The sequence below is a fragment of the Pleurodeles waltl genome, chromosome 8 (assembly GCF_031143425.1).
Source record: "Pleurodeles waltl isolate 20211129_DDA chromosome 8, aPleWal1.hap1.20221129, whole genome shotgun sequence".
In the NCBI taxonomy this organism is placed as follows: Eukaryota; Metazoa; Chordata; class Amphibia; order Caudata; family Salamandridae; genus Pleurodeles; species Pleurodeles waltl.
The window spans coordinates 605,256,009-605,281,739 of NC_090447.1; the positions used below are offsets into that span (position 1 = coordinate 605,256,009).

Genomic DNA, 25,731 nt, shown 5'->3' on the forward strand with positions numbered 1-25,731 from the left:
CATCCATACCATCAGAGTGCAGAACAACATTACTTCTATAATGTTGAAACATACCAACCCCAGTCTGGGAATCATCTCCACTAAGGTCTTTAACAACACTTGTTTCCTCACCCTCCCATCTCTTGCTGACTGACGGTTAACCACATGCACCACAGCCATGTTGTTAATCTTTATTGTGGGCCAACTCCTGCCCCCAGAGTACCTGTGCCACCACCAGCCGGAAGAATTTGAGAGGCAATATTCCTCTTTTCCATCCTTCGCCACTCCTCTGTGCACCACCTGGCCTGCAAGTAGATCCCGAAACCTACACTACAACTAAACCTCAAAGGAAGCACTTACCAATATAAACGTAGCAGGTGCCGCAGTCGAAGCTCAGCTTCTGGAAAGGACAAGCCACCCTAACCCTCGGGCTTGGCAAAGATAAAGCAAGGCTGTGCGCTCAGAGATCCCATAGCAGAGGAAGATCCAGAATCCTTCCTGGAGGTGAACTGATGATGTACTGGAGCGTAATCTGTATCTGACTGTGACGCGCGGTTTCTATCTTCCTCTCCTGGAGACACAGAGTAGAAGTTTCTCCCTTTATGAAACACCTGTAAGCTCCGCCCGCTGAGCCACGCCACGTCAACCCTCGAAGTAGGTAGGGGAATTCCCACCTTTTGCCAGAATGATGGACAGCTTTCCAAGGCGACCCCACTGCGTTTGCCGCCGACTAGCGTGGTGCGTCGCTGATGCGCAGGGGCGCGAGGAACTCTCCGCGGGGACGCACTAGTGGCAATGACATTGCCGGGGGCACACAAGGTTGCTGAAGACCTTTTGCCCCCGTGGCCCATCACGTACCCTAGTGTACAATGTGGACGCGGCAGATGCCGTGTTTGAAGCTCACCTTCTGGAAAGGACGGCCCACCCTGGCTCTTGGGCTTAGCAGGGATGGGGCGGGCGGGGCTGTGCGCTCAGAGATCCCATGGCGGAGGGGATCTGGAATCCTTCCTGGAGGTGAGCTGATGATGTGCTGGAGCGTGGTCTGTGTCTGACTGGGACGCGCGGTTTCTGTCTTCCTCTGCTGGAGACACAGAGTGGAGGGTTTCTCCCCTTGTGGAGCACCTGTGGGCTCCGCCCGCTGAGCCACGCCCCGTCCACCCTCGAGGTAGGTAGGGGAGTTCCCGCCTTTTTTACCAGGATGATGGATGGACGACTAAGTATTTTTTACCCATGTTTCTAATTATGTATTGTATGTGCAGATGTGTGTGTATAAGTCATGTGTGTGTGTGTGTGTGTGTGTGTATAAATATATATATATATATATGTATATATGTTGTTTCTGTGCCTGGCATGTTTCTATGAATTTCTGCTCTCTTTTTATCTATCAAACTATCCTCCATTCTCACTCGGACTCATCCCAAATCCCTTCGACCACTTCCATCTCCTAAATATCTCTGCCTAAGCTCATCCCTCCACCCCCACATCTAACTCACCAAACCTCACTCTACCTCTGTGACCTCCCACACAACCCTACTAAATTCTCCTGCATTCATCTCACCCTGCTACTATGCTCTCCCTAACCCTTCCACATCCTCTTTCCCCTCCGCCCCTCTTTTATTCATCTCAAGCCTTTGGATTGAGCAAATGAAGGATAAACTCCCAATTAACACTTCTGGATTTCTTTCCTCCTCCACCCCTCCATTACTCCAGTCAATCTAACTAACAAACTCTCATATCCGCAACTCAAATTAACTCATAATAATACTAAAACTGTACTCCTTATTAAATTATACTAATCCATCACTAATTCTTGTTGGGTACCGGAGTAGCGTGCTACTCATCGAAAAGCGCTTCGACGCCTCGTCAGGGGTAGTAAGCGCTATATAAATACGATTACAATTACAATTACAATTACACCACCTGCTTCATCGAAAAATATTTGAGCATCCCACACCGTCTGTTCCCAAGACCTTATCGGTACCCTTTTAAGTGTCTCCAAAAAATGCTTCCACATATTAAGGTCCTTCTTCACCCCCATCTGTCAAACGCAAATGATGGTGCGCCGATCGTCCCCCGTCAATGCCAAACCCATTCGCCTGCAGAAAGTCCACAATGCCCGTACCACCCTGCAAGCGAAAATCAAGTGTCCTAGCAAGACCTAAATATCCCGTACTGTCACCTTCTGTCTCCCCAACATGTTGTTTAACAGCCTCAACATTGCCTCCTTCTTGACACCAGGCAGACGGGATTCCATCCCCATTGAGTCAATCTCAGTCGCCAAAAATGGCAGTGGCGTACTGGGGTCCATCATTTTATCAGGGGCTAGCGGAAGCCCAAGGTCTCCCACAATAATCTGAAATTGCTCCAGAGCCTTCTGGCAATGCAGCGAGTCAGGCAAGTAAATACCCATTGCAAGAATGTACGAAAGCGTATGGATATGGAGCACCACATTGGCAGTTCTTTGTCCATATAACAGGAGCCTTCAAATTGAATGTCCAGTATCTCAAAGTCTTCCGGGTGTCCCAGCAGAAAACGGGAAGCTGACTTCATGTTGCTCTTCCTCATCAAGACCCCCTGACCGACCTGCTCCACCAATTGAAATGCCATATCTTCTGAAGCATAAGGAACCAATACTTGCTCATCAGGAATTAAATTGTTGACCCAATTCCCTTCCGGCCAAGACAAATGCTGATTCAGGTGAAATTGGCCCTGGTCTTTCTTTGGCACCACACCTATGGGAGAGATTACCAGATTCGGCATTGGCCAATCTGAAAAAGGGCTTGCCATGTGTCCTTCGCTCACTTCTTTGTTCAATGTGTCCCTTACCACCTGTCTGTGCGTTGCTGCTGATTTGAGTTGTCCACCACCGTCGCCCTCTAGGCCCAGTGTGCCCCAAATGGATCCCCCAAGTGAACCTATCCCAGAGCAGTGCAGATTCATCAGTACTGTCATACCGTCCCAGCCAGAAAATGAGCCTATCCAGGTTAATTGGCATAGGAGCTCTTTCCCCTAGTGTCCTTAAACCCTCTTCCTCCCCTCTGAGAAGAGGGCGGGGGTTTAAATTGTGGGACCCAAAATTGCTTTTGTGACTGTCCTTGTCCCCTTGTCCCCATGACCCCCCTGTGTTATGTCCCCAATAGCAGTTGAAGAGGGCATGACAACCTGAGCATCTAGAGCGTTGGTGCCTAAAATGGCAATATTCTTGTGTTCAAAGACCCTTGTTAAACTCCCAGCGCGTCCCCCCTTGTGAACTCCTGTTCTCCTGACCTGTACCCTGTACTTTGGCTGCAGAACTCACCCCCTCTTGGGTGGGACGCTCTCAAAAGGGGTGATATACTATGGGCAAGCCACTGGCAGTATATACCGTCTTGCCAAATTTAGCCGGACCCATGGTATGCTGCCAAAGGTCCATGTCAATTTCTCCCCACCTTACCTCAGGATCCACCCCCATACGGTCCCGAAACTCTTCATTGTGTTGTATCCAGGCGTAACCCCTGTAATTTAACTGGGCCTTCCTAATTATGTCCAGGTATTTCAGCAATGCAACTGACCTCTCTGTTTACTTTTCACAGTAGATGCTGGCAAATATTAGGAATGCCGCAGTCCAGTTCCCTATTTTAACCGGCACTTTAGGTCACTTTGATAACTTAACCTCCCTCTTTGGAAACTTCCTTCGACCTTAGATCCCTGTGGAGTAGTTGTAACATTTTAACGCACTCCTCCCCTCTCCATATCTTTTCTTTCGTCGATAACATCAAATGTGCCCCTAATGACTTCAACGCCCCCATGTATGGAAGTTTCTTGATCTTGACCTCCTTACTTGCCACACTGTCTGATTTGTCCTCCTTTCCGTCCCTGTCTTTAGTCATCTGTGATCCCATTTCTACTGTCATGACATCCCCCTCCTTAGAAACCTTGACTGTCTTTACCTGCTTCGTCCCCACCCCTTCCTGACCTGTTTCTTCTGACCCCACCCCCATGTCCGCCAAGTAAATGTCTTTACAGAAGCGAGCTGCCGCATCACTACTTTGTTCCATGGCCTCCACTTGTCTGAAATCATCACCTTCTTGTTCCCTTGTGTAATGTTACCTTGCGTCAAGGTCATAGGCCACTCGTGAGTTTGCCGCCTTGCCAGTGACCAGGCCTTGTGTACACCCCCGTGACTGTCATCCTGCCTGGGAATACGTTGCTTCTGAAAAACATGAGTAGCAGCATCAGGAGCCCCACACCCCAACCCTCCCCCAAATTCCCCACACCACCAGCCTGTTTTGTCTGTCAAATGTGGTGCCTCCTCCTCACGCACCTCATTCTCCTCCAAATTGCCTTCTTCCCCTCATCTTAATCAAGCAAAGTCTGACCAGTACAATCACCACTCACTGCCCAAGAAGGGCCAGGCTGCTCATCATCGATGTACAGAAAGGTCGCTCACAGTGGTCCAGCTGCCGTCGGAGGGCGCAGAGGTGCTGTAACCTGCCTACCCTCCCTCCCTGCTACTGAATATATTGCATGTACCTGACCTAGGATGATGGAGAGTGGCCTGCCTTCCCAAGTTGCGTCTGTGCGGTGCTGTGCTGCTATGTGATCGAAGATGCTTGTCCTCCAGTGGTCCAGCCAGCCGCCGAGAAGGCTCCGTTTTCTCTTCAAATAGGGGATTGGGAGCTTCTCTGGGCTCCCCTGTGCTGCTCCTGTTGCTATGTATTGGTTCTTGCAAAACAGACCATAGGTCCGGTGTGCTGGGCTTTCTCCTACTCTTCCTAACCCACCGCTTGTGACCCCTCGCCCACACCCCTACAGCCCTAATGTCCACTACCTGTGCGACCCTTGCCTGAATCTGATTTCTAGCCTGTCCCCCTTATATATTGACCCCCGCCGAACTTACCATAAACTTACACTGAAAGGTGCCTTCTCCCTTTGACTCACCCTCCCAAAACCCACTCGCTTCACCCACCGACTCACCCTGCCCTCCTTCATCACTCCACTGGAGCATAGCCGCCACCAATGCAGGAACTGGGCCCAGTTTTTTATGCTCTGATGCTCTGCATCCTCTTTCCTACCCGCTACCCTCAAATCCAAAGCCTGATAGCACAAATCTATGTCCTTCTCCCTCCCCTCCCCTGTCCCTACCAGACCGGTGCCAGCCTCCTCCCTTGCTCCCTCGTGGCCCAACTGCTTTCCCTGTCCTTGCGCGGCCCAATTTTTAATGTTCTGATGCTCTGCATCTACCCACTACCCTCAAATCCAAAGCCTGCGAGCACGAATCCATGTCCTTCTCACTCCCCTCCCCTGTCCAGACCAGACTGGTGCCAGCCTCCTCCCTTGCTCCCTCATGCCCCAACTGCTTTCCCTGTCCTCGCACTGCTGCCCTTTCCGTCAAATGATCTTGTTCTATTATTGCATGCCCTTCACCCTCTTCTGTTGTGTCCCTTCCCTTGACAGCACTTTTCCATACTTGCCCCCATGGGCCTCTCCCCGTGCCCCCACCTCCCTGACCCCTGCCTTTCTCGCTGAGGCCCTCGCATTCCGCGTGGCCCTGCCCCTTATCCCACTTCCTCCCTCCCGCCCATGCCTAACTCCTTGCGGCTCATCCTACCGCTCCCCCGCCTGCTCGATAGCCCATTTCCCTCTTTTTATTATTGAAAGGTCCCCCTGTCCCCCTCACCTCATCCTGCGAGGCCCAATGACCAGACTCCCCCTGCGGCCCCCAGCCTGCCTCACACGGGAGCAGGCGCTTACTGCAATACTTGGATCTCCAGGGCACGGTGGCAAACGGGTGCATGCCTTGCTTCACTTTGTCTTCTGCTGCCGTCAAGTAAGCACGCTCCGCTACTTTGCAAACACTGACACCAGTATATACCGCGTTTAACGAACAACAAAAGACATACGCTGCCAATAAATGACAGAAGAAAAGGTTTTACGAGGGCCCCAGCTTCTATGGCAGCCACTGTGTCACCTAATTAAAATGGTGGCTGGGTCGGCAAAATGTTGTGTTATATAACCCTAATTCCCGCATTTGCCCACAAAGCCCAAAGTAGCCAAAGCAGCCAAAGCAGCCACCGGGCTGCTCCATTTCCCCAATGACCCCGGGGATGGAGACCTCCCCAGGTCCACTACCCCCCAAAGCCCCATTGGCACCCTTTTTATTTAATCTGTATGCAGCCGACATAGATGACAGTTTCACATGTCTGTATTTTTCCATTGAAACTAGGGAATTAACTTTCTCCCACTGCTACAGTATGCAGATGGTACCACCCTCCTTGAATATTCTGCTTCAGGCTTGGGTTTGTATTGTTTGTAACAGGGCCAAAAAACGTGTAGTTACAACAAAAAAAAAAATGCTGTAGTTATTTTTGGTCGAAACTCTTGTTGATAAGGAAGGTGAGTGAAAGGGGACTTGATTATAGAAAGGACTGCCAAATAAACGGAGCTAGGGGTTTGTATGGAAGGAAGGGGTGGGAACAGGATGCACCAGGCTTTGTTAAATTGTAAGTTAAATTCAACTATGTATCCACTGAACCCCTCCCCCCCGCCCTCCCCCTCCACCAAACTTCCACTCCAGTATAAACATTGCGCTGTCTTCTATTCCTGGAGGTAACATTGTTAAAGGCGATGCCATCAGTCATTAATGAGCATTCAGTCTTCCGAAGTAAATTAAGCTGGTTTAACAAAGCACACTTGAAGGCATTGCGTATATGTATTTTTTTTATCTTCTCCATTCGGAAGGTGGAGTTTTTGCGCATTATATTGCTTATGTTAGGCGTATTCGGGTCAAGGACATCATGCAAAGGATAAAAGAATAGACAAATCGCATTCCAGCTAAGTGGATACTTAGCAAAACCTGGGCACATTTAATTTACAATTGCTCAGAATTACTGCTTTGCAGAAAAAAGTGGTTCCTTACATTCCTAAAAACGGGAATCTGCACTTATCACGAGGCACTCGATTTTGTTTCTACTGGAGATGATCGGAAAATTGTAGGATGTTTTGTAAAATGTACTGATTTTATGTTGAAATCCACTTGTAGTATCAACAGTCACCGTTTTATTTTTCATTTTTTTGTGCGTATGTATTGTTATAATTTTAAATAATTTTTCATAGTTTTACCTAACTACTAATAGATCGCACCAGATCACATGACAAAATGTCATTCCATACCACTTCATATAAAAGGTACCCAACCGCAATTTACCACGCTATCCAGAACAACTTTATCCGGTATTGCACCAATCACATCTCTCACAGCACACCAGACAACCTTTTCCCACACAGAACTTTGAATACAAAACCACATTCTACCTAATTCCGTATTTTTCCACTCTGTACGGCCTTAGACGAGCACTCAACGTCATATATTCCATACTATGTCACCATACTACGTCACCATACTACATAATCTCACCTACTACCAACAATCACACCTTAACATGTTATACATACCATAAATCACTTATTTGAATGTCATGTCGCTAGGCATCACATAACTCCTATTGCTACACCTCTAACCAAACCATCCAAAATGTTATAGCTCTTTACTACTCTAATTATCTGCATACACAACCACACTAAACTGCCACATCACCTGTACCATACTATACTGTGCTACACCAGCTGCAATACCTCTTCACTTAGTTATGCAAAGATCTCCTCACGAAGCACACCGCATACCTTCCATTACGTATCTTGCTGCATCACAGTAAACCACATTCACACAACACCAAAGCACGCCATTGCGTAGCTCATCAAATGTGGCTAATTCTACTTGAAATGGCATATGGAGACACTTGGGATGACGTACAAAAAAGTGTTTGCTATTTCCCATTTGCAAATTTGTGTGATTTGCAATTAGGAAATTGCAAACAGCGATGTACAAATGTGTCCTAAACACATTTAGCCAGTCTCGGTGGGTAGCAAATGGACCTTAATTTGCAACCCATTGGGAATGGCCATATATAACTGGGATGGTGGCCTGCTGGGGTCAGCAGATCACCACGTGTGTGATTGCTTTTTTTAAATAAAGCATTTACTTTTTTAATGCAGTCTGTTTTTCTTAAAGGAAATCGGGATATGTTTCAAAAAGAAAACTGAATTTTGTCAATCACTTTCACAAAGAGGAAGGCTTTCCTTGCGGACCCCTTCCCAATTGCCAATTGGTTATTACTAATTTGAAATTGATGCTAACCTGCAAATGATTTGCAACCATAATTCAGTCGCAAAATATTCATACATCCCACTGCGAGTCGCTGTTAAGAAGGGACGACCTTAAGGCTCCCCTTCCTAATACCGAATCGTAGACCCTATTCGTGATTCATAGATAGGTTACTGAATCGTAGACAGGGCCTTGGTACATCCCAATATGTTTTTTAGCAGTCACAAACAGCCCGATTCTGCAAATCTGATAATTTGTGATCACTAAAAACCTCTGTACAAGTGGCCCCTAATCTGGACAACAAAAGAGACAGCCCATTAGGGTGATGTCTTATGTCCCCATAGAGGAGAAATTGTTTACATTAATGGCTTGTGTTCGGTATGTCTGCCTCAATGTATACAGTATCCCTTCACATGGGTTCCCTTTGTGTTTTAACAGCAAGATTTGGCCACACGTAGTTTAAGCATTATCGACCCAGGATACTCAGACCATGAGTTTTGGACACCCGTTGTGGACTTTTAACTTCATCATTCTCACCCTAACCTAAACGTTACATTGTATCACTGAGTGTACCACGATGAATCTGAAAACAGCATATGAAAATAAACCACAACAGTCTCCCTCATCTCACATAGTTTCAGTAGTTTGCAGGAAGACACTAACAAGTGAGAAGTAAACATGCATCAAACGTAAAGTGTCTTAACACACGTTTCAGACAGCACAACTGCTCCCAGTGGTACGAACGCAGACACTGGTTGGCTTAAGGTCACCAGACCTAAACACCTTGGGAACAGCATCTGCTGGGCCAGCCAATCAAAGACTTTCATTACAAAGAGTGCCAAGTAGAAGTTGAAATCTTTAAACTGTATGAAAACGATGTAACATAACAATCTGTATACATGTCTCGAAAGCAGATTTTTTTTTACCTGTAGGATGAAAGGTTTTGGAGCTTTGCTTTCAGCATTTCTAAATGTTTCCAGTGAAAACAAGCCTCCGCTGATGTACGCTGTATTGAAACCTGTGTTACTTAACATCACTAATGCCTGTTGCCCATTGCTCTTTATTTAAACAATAGCGTTCGGTAGCTTAGTAATTACTATTTTATGTCTTGTACATCAAAGCAGGGAAGAAGAACTATCCAGTTTTTCAGAATTTACAGGCTCTAAAACACAAGAGTTTCGAAACCCCAGCCGATTCGTGAGGCCGTCGTTCAGAAGTGGTATTGGACGATCTCATATGGTAAGTTGAACTGCAGCTTTCGTAAGTTAAAGCAGTTATACACCTGCATTCTTGCATAATGCTAGCGAGTACCGTGAAAATTCAAATTGCCAAAGTGCATTTGGTATGATAATGAGGAACGAATCCCTGGTGGAGACAAACATCTACCTACCTATGCATATTGCTAAGGATGTTTGCTCTACTTTAAAAAGCATTTGTTGACAAAGCGAATAGCTTTGTTTATGGATTGCCATATTACAAGAGTAAGGTGCTGGCAAATGGTGCATTACTCAATCCAAACGGTATTTTCCTTGCACCAGAGAATAAACACTGTTCTCCAGTATTGTATCTTTCATAGATTCACATGCTTGAATCATCCCCGTCGTCAAGGTGGGAGCCTCACGGTAAACTTAAATACATAAAGCAGTAAGTCAGTAAAAGTAAAACCAGTAGGCCCTAGAAGGCCTCATAGGGTATTTTACAGTCTATCCACCTTGTTTTGTGAAAAAGAACCAAACTTCAGTATCAACCAATCAGGATTCAGCCCCTCCCAAACACTCCCAACAGAGGCTGAATTCCCTCAGATTTTCTACCGCACGTCGTGTGAAGGGAGTCTCCCTGAGCTCTGCTCAGTTTTTTCCTATTTTCTGACTGAAGATTGTTTTTTCTCTCAGGAAACTAGCTACAGCTTTACTATGTCTGTAAAGGCAAAGAAGGGTCTGTTCAGAGACTGTGACGACTGTGGGAAGAAGAGACTGCATGTTGATGACCCCCACAAGAAGTGTATCTACTGCCTTCATCCAGACCACAAGGTGAGAGACTGCAAAATCTGTTGCACCTTTAGTCAAAAAACCCTCAAAGACCGTGAGGGTAGACTTCTTTTATGGCTGCAAAAACAGAAAGCCTTAGAACATCCTTCCTCAGACGACAGCGAAGCGTCATCACAGACTTCTCGCCCTCAGAAAAGAACAGGTGAGAGAAGTAGAGGGTCGGATGAACCACCAAGGAAGGTACCCAAAAAGACAAAACAAGTCTCTACTGAAGCGAAAAAGGATGTTTTCCACTCCGTTACATGGGCCAAAAAAGGCTCATTCAGAACCTACTACGCCTTTGCACCGAAAAAGCACCTCAAAAAAGCCATCCCTGTCTCTGTCACCACAAAAAGAGCCAGAAAAACTTTTTTCGGTGAAAAAACAACCGTCGACGACTGTGTCGACGGTAACAGCAACTACAGTATCGTCGACTTTCACAACACCAGCCTCACCGATGATTAGGACGTCGTCGCCGTTGTCATCGACGACGATAATTACAGCAAAATTTTTTAAGAAGGCTTCGTCGGCAACCACATCGTCGACAGCGGAGGCCTCCTGGGTTCACCAATCAACCAGGGCACTCCCATCTACGAAGCACCTCTCAATGAGGTTTAAAAAGGCACTGCCGACGACGGCACCTACACAAGATACGTCGGCGAAACGACCGTCGTCTCTAAAGTACCCGTCGACGAAGGGACCATCGACGAAGGATTCGTTGACAAAGGACCCGTTAGCAAAGACGCCGTCAATGACGGAACCGTCGACGGGAGAGCCGTCGACGAGGGAGCCGTCGACGAGGGAGCCGTCGACGATTATATCGTCCACAGCACTAACAGTTTACAAACCATCCACCTACCTGGATACTTCGCCACACCATTCCTCATACCATCAGGACGACTCCACCAGATTCTTGCCCCTTTCACTTATTAATATAGGGGACAAGGCGTCTGATATTCTGCCGATGCGTACCTCACCAAGTAAAGTGTTGCCATACCCACCACAACATCTTTTAGACGATGAGGACGATGATGCGTACTCTCAAAACGACGGAATGTTTGGGGCAGCTAGTAGCCCGTCCCAACTCAATGTCAAATGCCAAGAGTTTGATGAAGAAGAGGATCAACATTACCAGCCTAGTTATGCCTCAACATCTTATCCACAGACAGAACAACCATCGCCCCTTGCTATGCCTAGCACATTAGTGGCAGGTCTCCAATATATGTTGAAGGACTACTATAAAAGGTTTCCACCATCAACTCAGTCCACGCCACTTAGACCTGAGAGCTACCAGACACCTCGGCAAGCTCAGACTACTAATCTTTCCGAAACGCCACAGGCTAGTATACCTGTAACTAGCCAAACTCCGGAAGCTTGCCCCTCGTCAGACGACGAAAGGGAAGAGGGTGAGCTAAGAGATTCGGCGGCTAGTGAATGGGATGATTATCTCGTTCCCACACCATCTCCACCGCCAGCAGGTCCAGTAGATTCTCCTCCAGAGGACATAGGAGGTTTCCATAATTTAATAGAGAGAGCGGCGAAACGTTTTGGCCTTGCAATTGTTTCCCATGAAACCGAATGTTTTTTGTACGACTTTAAAGAGCCATCAAAGAGATCTGTAAGAGCCATACCCATTGTAGATTTCTTATGGCAGGAGGGTTTGAAGGCAATGAAAAACCCTGCAACAGTGCCTTCACAAATGCCAAGACTAGAGAAAAAATACAAGGCCCCAGATGATTCTCCGGCCTGTCTAGTCTCACAGCCGAAACCTGACTCTGTTATATCACAGGCGGCTCAGCGACGTTCCAAAAACCCCTCCACTCCTATTGCGTCTCCCCCAGACAAAGAAGGAAGGAGATTAGACAATATCGGCAAGAAATTCTCCTCTGTTGCTGCAGTCACGGTTAAGGCGGCTAATTCCCTCGCCATCCTGGGAAGGTACGATCGCCAGATGTGGGCAGACATGTCTGCCTTTTTAGATTTACTGCCAGAAGACGTCAAGGTGGAAGCAAAAAAGTTCTTGCAGGAGGGAGAAAGGGTCTCCGCAGAGATAATAGACAGCGCAATAGATATTTCTCTCACTGGCTTTAGACAATTAGCTGGCGCAGCAGTCCTGTGCAGACAAGGATGGCTTAAAGCTACTTCATTCAGACCAGAAGTCCAGACTCGTGTTCTCGACATGCCTTTTGATGGAGAGAGTTTGTTTGGCAAACATGTCGACGACATGTTGCAGGCTATCAAGACGGATACCGATACGGCAAAATCCCTAGGTACCCTACAATATAAAAAACAACCTTTTCGTGGAGCAAGGGGTAGAGGTAATTACTCCTTTCGAGGTGGATACCAACAATACAGGTCACAATATCCGTCTTCCTCCACAGGATCACGACATCAGTACCATCAGCAACAGCAGCATTATCGATTACCACCGGCCGCAGCTTACAAACATCCAGCTAGAGGAAGAGGAGCTGCCCGAGGAAGAGATACAGGCAGGAAGCAATGACCCGCTGATCATCTCAACGCTTCCCCACCAACCAACATCGAGGGTCGGAGGTCGCATCACTTCCTATTTCCCCAAGTGGAAGGCTATTACTTCGGACAGATGGGTACTCGATGTAGTGGCCAGAGGTCATACTCTGGAATTCACACAAACACCACCAATTGTTCCTCCATCGGGCCCACAGCCTCCGAGGTTGAACCAACTCCTCAGGGAAGTAAGAATAATGCTGAGAAAGGGAGCAGTAGAACCAGTCCCTTTATCTCAAAAGAACAGAGGATTCTACTCCCGTTTTTTCCTTCTAAAGAAACCTTCAGGAGACTGGCGCCCCATCCTGGACTTGAGAGCACTAAACAAGTTTCTAAAGAAGCAATCGTTCAGGATGGTAACATTGCAGGATGTCCTGCTTCTGCTAAATACCGGAGATCGGACGGCATCCCTAGACCTACAGGATGCCTATTTTCATATCCCCATATATCGCAACCATCGCAAATTCCTAAGGTTCAGAGTAGGAAGTATGCACCTTCAATTCCGGGTTCTACCATTCGGTCTCAAATCAGCCCCCAGAATCTTCACAAAAATGTTAGCTCCGGTAGCAGCACATCGCCGCCAGTCAGGTATCCAGGTCTTCCCTTACCTGGACGACTGGCTTATAAAGGCACACTCAAAATCGCAAGTAACAAATCATATCTCCTATTGCCTTCAATTGTTACACAGCCTGGGGTTTGTAGTCAACTACCAGAAATCTCAGCTCTACCCCAACCAGGAATTGAGTTTCTTGGGAGCAATTCTGGACACAGTCCGCAGCAAAGCGTACCCATCTCACGAGAGGAAACAAAAGTTAACCTCCTTGGCAGACAGGCTCTCCAGAAAAAAGTTAGTTTCAGTCCGCATCTACAAATCATTGCTCGGAATGATATCATCATGCATTCCGCTAGTCCCAGATTGCAGGCTCCATATGCGACCCCTGCAAGAGCAATTGGACATACAATGGACTCAGGTCAACGGTTCCTTCGAAGACAAGATTGGCATAACGCCTCTAATGAAGAACACCATGAGGTGGTGGGCGACTCTAACCAATTTGTCAAACGGACTGTCTTTTCTTCTTCAAACACCAAGTTACATAGTAACAACGGATGCCTCTCTCGAAGGATGGGGTGCACACTGCCAGGACCTGCAAATCAGTGGAATCTGGAATCAGAAAGAGGGTCAGCTCCACATCAATTATCTAGAACTCAAGGCAATACACTTAGCTCTAAAAGCTTTCTTACCAAAGATACAAAGTTCAAGCGTCTTAATCAGGACGGACAACACAACCAGCATGTTTTATCTAAACAAGCAAGGAGGCACAAGATCCCTACAACTCTTGCAGCTAGCCCAACAAATTTGGACATGGGCCATCAAGCACAATATTTCACTCAAAGCGGAGCATGTGCCAGGACAAACCAATGTTCTAGCAGACACCCTGAGCAGGACAGTGATTCCTTATCACGAGTGGGAGCTAGACCAGAAAACTCTCAACGGCCTTTTTCTATTATGGGGCAAACCGAACTTAGACCTATTTGCCACTCTCGAGAACAAGAAATGCCAGTTCTACGCAAGTTGGCTTCCCCAAAAAGATTCGTGGGGGAATGCGTTTTCGATGAGATGGTCCAGAGTTTATGCCTACGCTTTTCCTCCGATCCCGCTAATTCCGAGAGTCATCAACAAACTGAAGGCGGAGGGGTGTCGCCTTCTGCTCATAGCTCCCAGATGGCCCAGACAAGTCTGGTATACGGAGCTCCTCATGCTCTCCGAACGACCACATCTACGACTCAGACAGAGTCCGACTCTTTTAACGATGCACCAGGGACAAGTCAGACACCCAGATCCGTCGTCTCTTCATTTGTCGGCTTGGCTCCTGAATACAATGAATACTTGAATCTCAACATTTCCCCGGAGTGTAGAGACATCTTGGCAAAAGCTAGAGCTGACACTACCAACAAAACCTATAAACTTAAATTGAAAAGTTTTTGTATATGGTGTGCAGCAGAAGAAATACATCCTTTGTCCTCTACTCCGGAACAGATACTTCCATATCTCCTGCTCCTGGCAAAATCAGGACTTGCATATTCTTCCATTCGGGTACATCTGACAGCAATCTCCAGATACCGCAGATCACCAGACAGACTCTCATTGTGTTCCACAAGAATTGTCAAACAATTTATGAAGGGCCTTTTTCGGGTCTTCCCGACAGTTAGAAAGCCTCCACCACTATGGTCCTTGAATGTTGTGTTGATGCAGCTCATGAAAGCTGCTTTTGAGCCGATCCACAAAGCTGACCTAAAATTCATCTCATGGAAAACAGCGTTACTGCTAGCTCTTACTTCAACAAAAAGAGTCAGTGAAGTACAGGCTTTCACTGTCAAACAGCCTTTCCTCCAATTCACAAACTCAGGTGTCATCCTGCGAACAAATCCTAAATTCATCCCGAAAGTTCCTTCAACGTTTCACTTAAATGAACCAGTCATCTTAAAAACCTTTTTTCCAAATCCGCAAACAGTAGCGGAAAAAACATTACACTCTCTTGATATTAAAAGATGTTTAAAGTTTTATCTACAGAAAACTCAAGCCATCCGCCAGTCGGATCAATTATTTGTAGCATTCGACGGAACAAGAAAGGGGCACGCGGTGTCCAAACAGACTATAGCTAGATGGATTGGCCTGGCAATTCAATTCTGCCATTCAAAAGCAGGAAAACCGCTCCACACCAAGGTGAGAGCCCACTCTACAAGATCGGTAGCCACTTCAGCTGCACTCTTTGCAGGTGTACCACTACATAGCATCTGTAGAGCAGCAACATGGTCCAGCCAGCACACATTTACTAGGCATTACTGTCTCGAGGAAACTAACAATGTCGATACAGCAGTGGGACAGGCAGTGCTGAGGCATCTATTTTGTTAAGGTGAGCCTCTTACACATCCAACCACCACATTCGAGGTATGTTCGTTATTGGTTCTTAGTCTCGTTAATAGCTACAGTGTGTTTTACTCTAATTTTGTGCTTCAGATTGTTCACTTTGTTATACTGCGTTAACTTGTCGTAGTCTTCATAATAATAACACAAATTGTGTCAGTATTTTCTGCCACACACCTGTTATTGCTCTTCTATTCGGATGTTTATGGATATAGATATATTGATATGTACGTGGATTTTTAAAGCTGAACTAATGTGAATCACATCACTTATAAAATTACGATAGAATTACAGTCAATGTAATTCACTAATTAAGAAAACATTACTGCTCGTTATTCTGATTCAAGCATGTGAATCTATGAAAGATACAATACTGGAGAAGAAAATTAGTTACTTACCTGTAACTGCAGTTCACCAGTATTGGTATCTTTCATAGATTCACATGCGACCCACCCTCCTCCCCTCAGAGGCTCCCCTATTATACAGATATTAAACTTCACACTCCTACTAGAAAATATGAGGGAATTCAGCCTCTGTTGGGAGTGTTTGGGAGGGGCTGAATCCTGATTGGTTGATACTGAAGTTTGGGTCTTTTTCACAAAACAAGGTGGATAGACTGTAAAATACCCTATGAGGCCTTCTAGGGCCTACTGGTTTTACTTTTACTGACTTACTGCTTTATGTATTTAAGTTTACCGTGAGGCTCCCACCTCGACGACGGGGATGATTCAAGCATGTGAATCTATGAAAGATACCAATACTGGAGAACTGCAGTTACAGGTAAGTAACTGATTTTCTTATACCAAAACTCGCAATCGCGGGAATGTAAACAATATGCAAGAGTTTTTCAGTAAATATTCACTCTTGTACACTGTTGTTTACATGTCGGGTGATTGTGGGTTTTAACACACTATGGACACATTTTTGGTGCTAGGTTTGGGTATAACATAGTAAGATTTCTGGAATATTTTTGTTCATATTATGCAAGGCTGTATGTTTGCAGCCTTGAAAAAGTCGTCAACTATGAAATACGTGTTGGTCGCAATATTACCACTGAATTCTCATCTGAACTGGATTCACTTAATTGTCATTCATAATTTATGGAACTTTTGGTCTGCTCTGGGTGTTCCTTTGTTGACCAGAATGGGTTTACAGTGGCACGCAACACTCCCCTTAATCCCCGGAGGTTGTTTGTTGTGTTGTACCACCCCAAAACGCTTTCTAATCCTACTTCGGCAAATATGTCAGTCGCCCTTTAGAAAGCGCTGGCACGGTCAGGTGTGACTTTTTGGAGGAGGTCATCCAGGCCATATGTTTTGGGGCTTCCTGGATTTGATGGGTGTGCCTACTTTACTCCAGCCCAACAGGCATGGCGAGAACAGGCTCCACACTATTGCAGTGGTTTGACATTCATCGAGGTACTCGTCAAGGATGCCTGTTGTCCTCTCTCCTGTTTGCCTTGGCGATCGAACCCTTAGCAGAAAATATTAGACTGGAATGCAGAGGCCTTGCAATAGGTGGGCACGATCACATAGTTTCATTTTACTTAGATGACCTACTGTTGTATTTGGTGGATGGGGCCTTGAACGCTAGGCATTTGGTGTGGTTACTGGACAAGATTGGTGCTCTCTCCGGCCTAAAGGTCCACCAGGTGAAAACATGCCTGTTCCTTGTAACACCAGGTCATGAGAGACCTGCGGGGATCCCGCTGGGCTTAAAGTGGGCTCCGCACACATTCAAGTACCTGGGAATCCAGATTTGCCACCAGTTGAGGCACTACGGGAAAGTAATCTGGTAGGGGCTTTGAGATCCTTGAGGTCATGTGTCCCCTTCTGGAGGTCACTGAAACTCCGAATCATGGTGCGAATAGCCATCTCTAAAATGGCGATGCTCCCAAAGCTCTTGCATTGTTTCCCGAGTTTCCCTGTTAATGTGCTGAGGGCCTGGTTCAAACAACTGGATTCCCTGCTCTGGACCTGGTTTGGGACAGGGGCCACCATAAGGTGTCCCTGTCCACCCCCACCTGCTGAGTATCGGCGGGCTAGGAGCACCCGATTTTGAGCTCTATATTATGGTGGCTTATCTTCAATGGGTGGCTCATTGGTTGGATGGCACATATCAGGAGGAGCTCGGTCGCATTTGCATGGAGCCCAATTAGTGGGCTTTGCTTGCTCAATTACTACAGCCGGCCTTTAGGGCCTCCTGGCCGGGAACTCTCTTGATGACGGCACTCCACTGCTGGCACAGATGTGTCCAACGTACTGGTTGACAGTCACTCTACGTCCCGGCCTCTGGTTGGTCTCCTGCATGGTGAACCCCAAATGTACTTTATGGCAGTATAGACGTGTGAATGGACTGAGAGAGGGATGGTGATGAACGGAGACTGCTTCCAGCTGGGGGTCCTGCTGCCTTTTGAGGAGCTGGCTGAGGAAATGGGAGAGGGAGATGGGTAGTGAGTTCATGTAAGCTGAGAGGTCAGAGATACTGGAATACCAACATAAAGTGTCTCGAAATACATGATTGAAATATACTAAATTCATCATACTTACATGACTTACCTGACACCACAAAAGCTCCAGTCCATATATAATGTGGAACCAAGAGGTTACCCATGGTGTCCACAGCTTGATGCTTACTTTTGGATCATAACCGTACAAACATACTGGGGGGAGGTCCTGGACAGACTGCCACTCTTGGCAGTGTGCTGGCGTGCTCTGTGGAAGTGCACCTGCTGGAAAGGTTCCCTCGACCCAAGATTAAGAAAGTGAGTAGCAGATTTTTATATCTGGCCTTCGTGCTGGCCCAGTGAAGGATCGGGACGTTCTGGAAGTTTATGGAAGGGCCCACAGTGGGGAATAGGCCAGAGATGTTACTATGTGGACAGTGACTGAGGAGAGAGCGCTGCAGAGGAAAGAGGTAAGAGGGGTGCACAGATGGCCCACAGTGGGATTGTGGTCAAAAGTTTAGGGGAAATTGAGAGATCCTCACTGGCGGGGAAGAGCAGGATAGTGATGGGAGAGAATGACTTGAATGTGGATGATAGTGAGCATGAGTGATGGTACAGTGAGGAGGAGCTAGCAAGGACGGAGTGAGTGATTGATCTTTTCCAGACGACAATGGGTCTCCCTTCCACCCCACACACCCTTCAATTGTACCCACCATCTTTATGCCGCTCGAGGCTTAGACCGCCATCTATGTGAGCATTATGGCCACCTGGGTGAACACTCATAATCACTTAGCTCCTGTAGAATTCAGAATTGGGCCCCCACCTCCCTCCCACCTACCCCCCCCACCCCACTTGCGTTTACACCAACTAGCGGCCACCTACTGCAGCCGCCTAGAGACGGGTAGTTGGACAGGTTGTATTGCTCTGCAGGTTTGTCCATCCCTGGTAGAGCGGGATGGCTTGTGATTTGTTGTTATATTGAGCCATGTGGGGGAAGTGGTTCGCCCCCATGGGAGTGATGGGGGGAGGGGCACGAAGGAAGGCCCAAACTCCCGTAGTCCCATGTTGGTTGGGCTGATTTTTTTTTACATGTAGCGATGTTACTATGCAGACTCTCATAGACTGTGACATTGTATACTACTAATATGTTCCTTATCGTGATGTGATATCCTGGACGTCTGTGGGTGGTACTCTGTGTTAAAAATAGTTCCTATACCCGGTTGCATTGTAATTCTTGACTTTGCAATGTCATTAAACAGTTTTAAAAAACAAACACTCAGCTAGAAGAAGTTTAACCCGGCTGTTGAAATGTTGAGATGAGTTCTATCTTACCTGCTACAAGTGGGTGGCGAGGCCACAGCATACTGCATGTCATTAAAATGTTAGCCTTGTACTGTAATTTTTGGGTTTGCTGAGTTTCACATGACATAAAGTATATGGCATCTTGGAGCTTTTTCTTGACAGAGGTGAACGCCCACCTAACTTCTTATACAGCTACGGTGAAGTCTGGAAAAAGTCAGTTGGTTGACCCCTGATATGTTATGTCCTTTCTCTCCCTCTGTAATCGGAGGGCTGTGTACAGATCTCTGTAACTTAACATACATTTGATGATAATTCAACATAACTTTTATGATGGGACAAGCAGAGGCTCCCATGGGTGATCTTCTATCAGTGGGGGATGCAGCCATTCTACCCCAAACATTAGTGAGACGTTTGATCTCCCAAAGATGCTAATGAGTAGGATTCTCTCAGGCTTCCATGCATCCAGTGGCTATTGATTCTGGGATTCCCAGTATTCTTAGATTGTTTCTCCTAGAGCAGGCTTCTGAGTCCTCATTTTTGTTTTTATAGCTCTATCGCCTTTTCTATCTGAAGTGTTTTTTCCTTGTTGGTTATGTTATCTTCAGCATCTGACACGTGCCACTCAGGCATATCTAATATGGTTTTCATTTGGTCCATCCTTATCATTAATATATAGATTTTTCAATTAATTGATATTAAGCTTTTTTTTTTTTGCACATTAAGCTATAATGACTCGACACTGACTTTGTCGTTCAAGTTCAATAATTCCCTGGTCGTTTGGTCTCTGAGGTCTCTTAAGACCAAAAGTCAGTTTGGCCTGCCGATTATCAGTCCTTCCTATCCTGCACCGTCTTTTCACCTTCCTGTAATTCTTGTGTCAGATTAGTGTAGTACTATTGAATTACAGAGCCTGTGTATTCTGGTTGCAGTAGGGGATGGTGACATTTGAAAGTTGTGGGGTGTAAAAGTTCTGGACGACTGGCCACGAGCGAGTATAGCAAGTGAGCCCAACCACTATAAGAGAGGTTCAGGGGAGTTCTACCTCGAGATCCTTTTGAAAAAAGAGTAGGCAAATGGTGCATTTTCAAGCAAATTTGAGAGAGCAAGAAGGTTGATAAAGCAATTGTGAAAGTGTAGTTATTACATTAATAAAGAGATTTCATATGATAATATAGGTAGCTGCTTATGTAATAAGCAGGGATTAGCATTCAAAAGACAACTGCTAATCAGAAGATAAGCTAGTTGTCTTGGTTCTAAACAATCTTATCAGGTGGCACTATTCCACATGCGTGAGTGACACAGCTTCTGTGTCTGCGACACACAATAAACATATTCCCTAGGATACAATGATGGTATATTGCACACAGTTCCTGCACACACCAGAGGAGGAAAGGGGTTGAGAGAATGACTGTCGGGGGAGTTGAAAGAACACCTGCTGCTCTGGATTAGATTGGTGCGCATGCTCCTGATAACGTGTACTACAGAATGAATGAATATGAATGGAACACACATGTATACTTAAATAAAAGTGTATTTTTATTTTCCATGGTCACCAAATCACTAATTATGAAACTTTAAAACTTACCTGTGCAAGCTCTTTTCAAATGTGTGCAGCTAGCAACCAACGCTGGTCCGCACTACTAAGGGAAGGAGAGAGAAAGCCCCCTGCCCCCACCCCAGGCTGCCTCACTGCACTAGAGGCCATAGTACCCTGACCTGACCGCATCTGTAAGCCAATCCAGATCCTTCTGTTACAAATCATGAGCTCAGCGCCAGGATTGGCTCAGTCATGAATTCTCACTGCTTATTACTGAGACAGGGGGCTGCAGCTTTGATTCCCCCCCCGGCTCACTAATGCTCATGTGGTGAGACACTAAGAGACGCCTCTAGTGTGCATGCTGGGTTGACTGGAGAAAGGCAGCAGTCCAATCTGACATTCGCACTTTCGCCCCCAGGCTGGTTACTGACGACTAGTACTACTACGCGGTGACAATATTGTTAACCTCACCCCCTCAGGCCCACGTGTGGTACACAGGACCTGTCTCTGGCGCTCATGCTTGATGAAGGCTGACTGCCGCAGGCAGAAAATAAATGCAAAAATACTTTGAAATGCATAGTTTACTCACATTTAATCCGGAGGGCCAAGAGGCCAAAATATGAGCGGGGCAATGCCCCATTGTCTTAAGGGAGGCACCACCGCTGACTAATTGTAAGATTTGTGGTCAGAATTCCTCTATCTCTACGGATGGTTGGTGCATCGCTATCACTCAAAATGCAAGTACTGTTCCCTTTCAGGTCTCCTTTTTTTATGCGTTTACTCATTTTTTCTTAGTGACAGTTACCATCCCCTACCTCTCCATGCTCTCCAGTTCTAGACAGCAGATAGTCTATTTGCTCTGATGGTGTGCTCCCTCTGCTGAAAGTGTGCAGCAGGCTTTATTCAAAGGTCAGTGCTGTTAGAAGCGATGAGGTCTCACTTAATTCAGATCTCAGCAGTGCTTTAAATGGCCAGGTACTCTCCGGTACTGAATACCTGCTCTTCTCTAATTTGAAATGGTGAGTATCTGCACTTCTCAGCATTGCTGCAATATATTTAATAAGAGAGAACCAACACTTCTCAGAAGCAAGCAAGTACTATAAAGAGTTGAGTACCTGCACTTCTATATTTCCACTTAAAGCACTGGCTCTCAGCATGGCATTTTGCTTGGTGATTCAGTCCCCAGGATGTTCACAATGTGCAGGAGCTATCCAGGAAAGGAGCTATCTCACCTTGTATTTCTGGGGCTCACGTTACTTAGACAGTCTGTTTAATTGGGATTTTGCTGCTGCGGATGCACCAGGTCCTGCTGGGGCGGTCTAAGGTCTTCAACGATCTCCTTTCTTCCAAGGTGTGTAGTATATGACAGGGCCAAGAGCTCTGGTGCCTGTTGTGCTTCCACCAGCCCGTAAGTTACCTGGGTCCCTGTGCCTGGTGACAGCAGCATGAAGCCAATCGTGCTGCTCTCCAACTAGGGTTCCAGTTTGTCCACCTCAATCGAGAGACTGGTGCTTATTATGCAGCCTGTTCTCCACTGCTTTGTGGGGGAGTTGAATCCCCCACAAAGCAGTAGTTCCTCATTAAGCTAGCCTATTGTCTTGTGAAACTTTGTGTTTAATTTGGAGGTTATTTAGTCACTATGTTTGAGCCATATCAAAGTAAATAGCTTATGTCCCAAAATTAGCTCTTGGCAGAAAGCATAAATTCACTCAGTTGCCCTGTTGAGGAGTCAACAATGTGGCATTATTTGTACCGGAATTTCAATTCATGTTAACACCTGTAAAGTAGTTTTGCCAGTCATTTGGATTGATAAAGCACTTACAGATACAGATCGATCAAAGCCCTACAGTATAAGAAGAACTTATTCCAAGGATTGCAATCCTTTCACTGCCCTGCTTTCCAATACCCCACCACCACCTTGTGTAGTCCAGGCAGGAATCTTAGGGAGAGATACATTTGATAGGTTGCGAGAGGAGGTAGACTAGTAAGGCCTGTCTCATGTTAATTATTACCCATCATCTCCCACTGGGGAGCTTTCAACAGACATGGCGCTTCCAATGAAGCTGTAGGTTGAACTGAGAACTCAAATTGCTCACACTGTTGAAATAGTTGCTTAGATTAACTTTGAAACTGGTTGTCACAGCATTACGAGATGGCAATCATGACTAAGACTCTCTGGCTTAAAGTATGAAATGTGAGCAAAGTTGCTTGCAGTACCATTTGAAGGCAAAATAACATTTCTACGAGTTGAAAGTCAAGCCTCACTCTAGCCTAAAGCTATACAGTTAGAAAGTTTGCTTCTCTCGGTGTATTCTCTGGTGTAGCCACAGCTTGAATTTACTGTGGCATTATTATCTTCTTTTTCCCGGTTGTACCCCATCCAAATCTGCAACAGGCTTGGTTGTGGGGCGAATGTAATCCATTTGGGTGTAAGCATGAAGCACTTATGAGTGATTAGTCCCTTAGTCCAGGGCAACCCATTTTCCAATCTAATAGGCCCACATTTCCCATCCTCTTCTTGAAGTCCATGGCAATACCCCCACCCTCTTTGTCTTCTTGAAGGATCTATTGGTAGTACTGGCCATGACCACATTCAAATTCGCTTCTAGAACGATCACTCACAAGAAATTGTTTGCCATTTGTTCGAGCTTAAATGGACATTAGAGTCATGAAAGCATCATCACCTTCCCCATTATTGCAGCGTATTAACCCTCTTGGATAGGGAAGGAATACTTTTCTCTGTTTCTGCCGGATGTGGCCAGGTTAGCATTCTGTTCATCATTCCCAATTCATTAAAGAAGCTGGTTGAGATCTCTGTCCCAGCAATCTGAAGTGCTTTTGGGTAGATGCACAATGGGACACATCTTGTGTACCTATCACCATCCTGGATTGAACACATATCCCACTGGAGACACGCTGCTCTGAGACTCTTCTTCCTTTATACCTTGAATTGAGTATCTGTGCTTTTTGGCCTTCATGATAAAGTGTAAGCTAGCACTAACAGGAGATTGTATAACATTAAACAAACACAGTAAGTTTAAAATGAGTTAACGCATCTTTCGGCATGCCATGTAAGGTAATACTTATCACCCATGGAAGTACTGATTCATTTAGTGGTGTCTCCATAGTATCAAAGCTCACAACAGTTGAAAGATACATAAACCTACATTTATTTCTGTGCTAAAATATATTTTTTGCCTTGTAGCAAACGTATCCTACTTGGAGGACAAATTACAACTTTTCTGACAAAAGACCATACGGAAATCGTTTTGAGAATCCAAGAGCCACTGGGAGACCATTTAAGGTAACATATTTGTTTTCTACGAGCACCTTTAGTTATGTAAATTAGTGTGCAACACAGTAGAAGCTGCACAACAGCAGTAAATGGCAGGTATTAAAAAGTAAATATGCAGCACTACCAATTTAGAATTTCAGCATTTTCATGTGTTTGGGTATGAAAAAATGCAACCATAGTCTCCCAAAAAATCACGAAATTCCATAGCAAGAACCTGCTTGTGTTGTGCTTGAGTTGCGTCGAAAGTTGGGAAATCTGAGTGCCGATAACCGTTTTTTATGTTGGTAGACTATACTGAGTAAAATTGGAATTATTTGTTCTGCTCTGTTGGGTTTCTCAGGACTTAATCGGATTCCCTTGTTATTTTCACTATTCCTCCATTAGATAGTGATTGTACAGTACAGTCACAAATTGTTGCTTGGTTTGCTTCCAGATGATGGACAAATGTACTTCATCCCCAGCATCACTCTAAACCGATCTGGGAAGTAATCATTATGAGCAGATTAATTGTTGAATGAACCTCTTGTTCTTTGCAAATAACTACTAAGGCGATCGAAATCACACAAATTGCAAACATTGTTTTGCTCATAATGTCATGAATCTCTCAATTTAAGGGGGCTCCCGGAACGATTTCCATAGCCCCTTGTGAATCTTACTTATTGCTCTCCCTTCACAGAAATAAACAAGCATTTGACTTGCATTTCTCCAAGTTAGAGCTTTTAGCAGTGGTAAATTCCCAACCGGACTTTTCTTGGCACATAAAATGGAAAAAAGAGCGCGATCGGGCTGCTACAGTTCACTCATAGTGAAACCTATTGGCAAAAGTGCAATTATCTACGTAACCGGCAAAAGTGCAATTAACTATGTAACAGGGTCGATGTCATGCAAAGTGCTTGACTTCTGCCGAGCGAGATCGCGCTGAGAAAAAAGGTAAAAAGTAGTCCACAAACCGGATGGAAAACAGCGAGCCTCGTATGTTTTCAGTACTTGGTCGTTTCGCTCGAAGAGGGCTAACCACCGGAAAAGGCATGACGTATGCATGCCTTCCACTAATGAAAGCAAGCAGATTTTAAAATGCGAGCCCACGAACCAATGAAAGGCACTGACGTGACATGTACTGGGTCCAAGCCCTTTTCTAACTACTAAAGCGTCTCAAAAGCGATACGCATGCTAGCGCAGGCTCGACCCTAAAAACGTGCAGGTGTTCTTCACCGTTCTCTATGACGAGGTAGACACATCTAGATCCATAGTGGTATGAGTCGGACAACACTATCAAAGAAGCGCTTATCTACGGGGGTTATATGAAATGCTTGAACACTCACTGTGGTCCCTGAAACCAGTAGACACACTCAGCTGTGGGTGTTTTATAATTAAGGCTTCCTGTTTTCCGTTTTTACTGATTATAACAGATAAATACAGACAGAAAACCATTTAGTTTCCTGTCAGTATTTATTTTTAAATCTTAATAAAACGGAAACTAGTCTTTTTGTTGTTATTCTAAATGAATGCCAGGGCAGTAGCTGTGCGGATTAAAAAGTAAAGGAGATAAA

The 25,731-nt window shown here is 45.7% G+C and overlaps 1 protein-coding gene across 3 annotated transcripts in view; it reads left to right on the plus strand.

The window, feature by feature from the left end:
* The window catches only part of BCLAF3 (BCLAF1 and THRAP3 family member 3), a 443,788-nt gene that overhangs the window by 306,013 nt on the left and 112,044 nt on the right, over positions 1-25,731 (plus strand). For 2 of the 3 annotated variants that reach the window (XM_069204687.1, XM_069204688.1), the window contains exons 10-11: positions 9,244-9,361; positions 24,092-24,190. In XM_069204687.1, coding sequence (XP_069060788.1) covers positions 9,244-9,361; positions 24,092-24,190 — 217 coding nt within the window. The remainder of the gene's footprint in view (positions 1-9,243; positions 9,362-24,091; positions 24,191-25,731) is intronic. The other variant, XM_069204689.1, reaches the window with a different exon arrangement.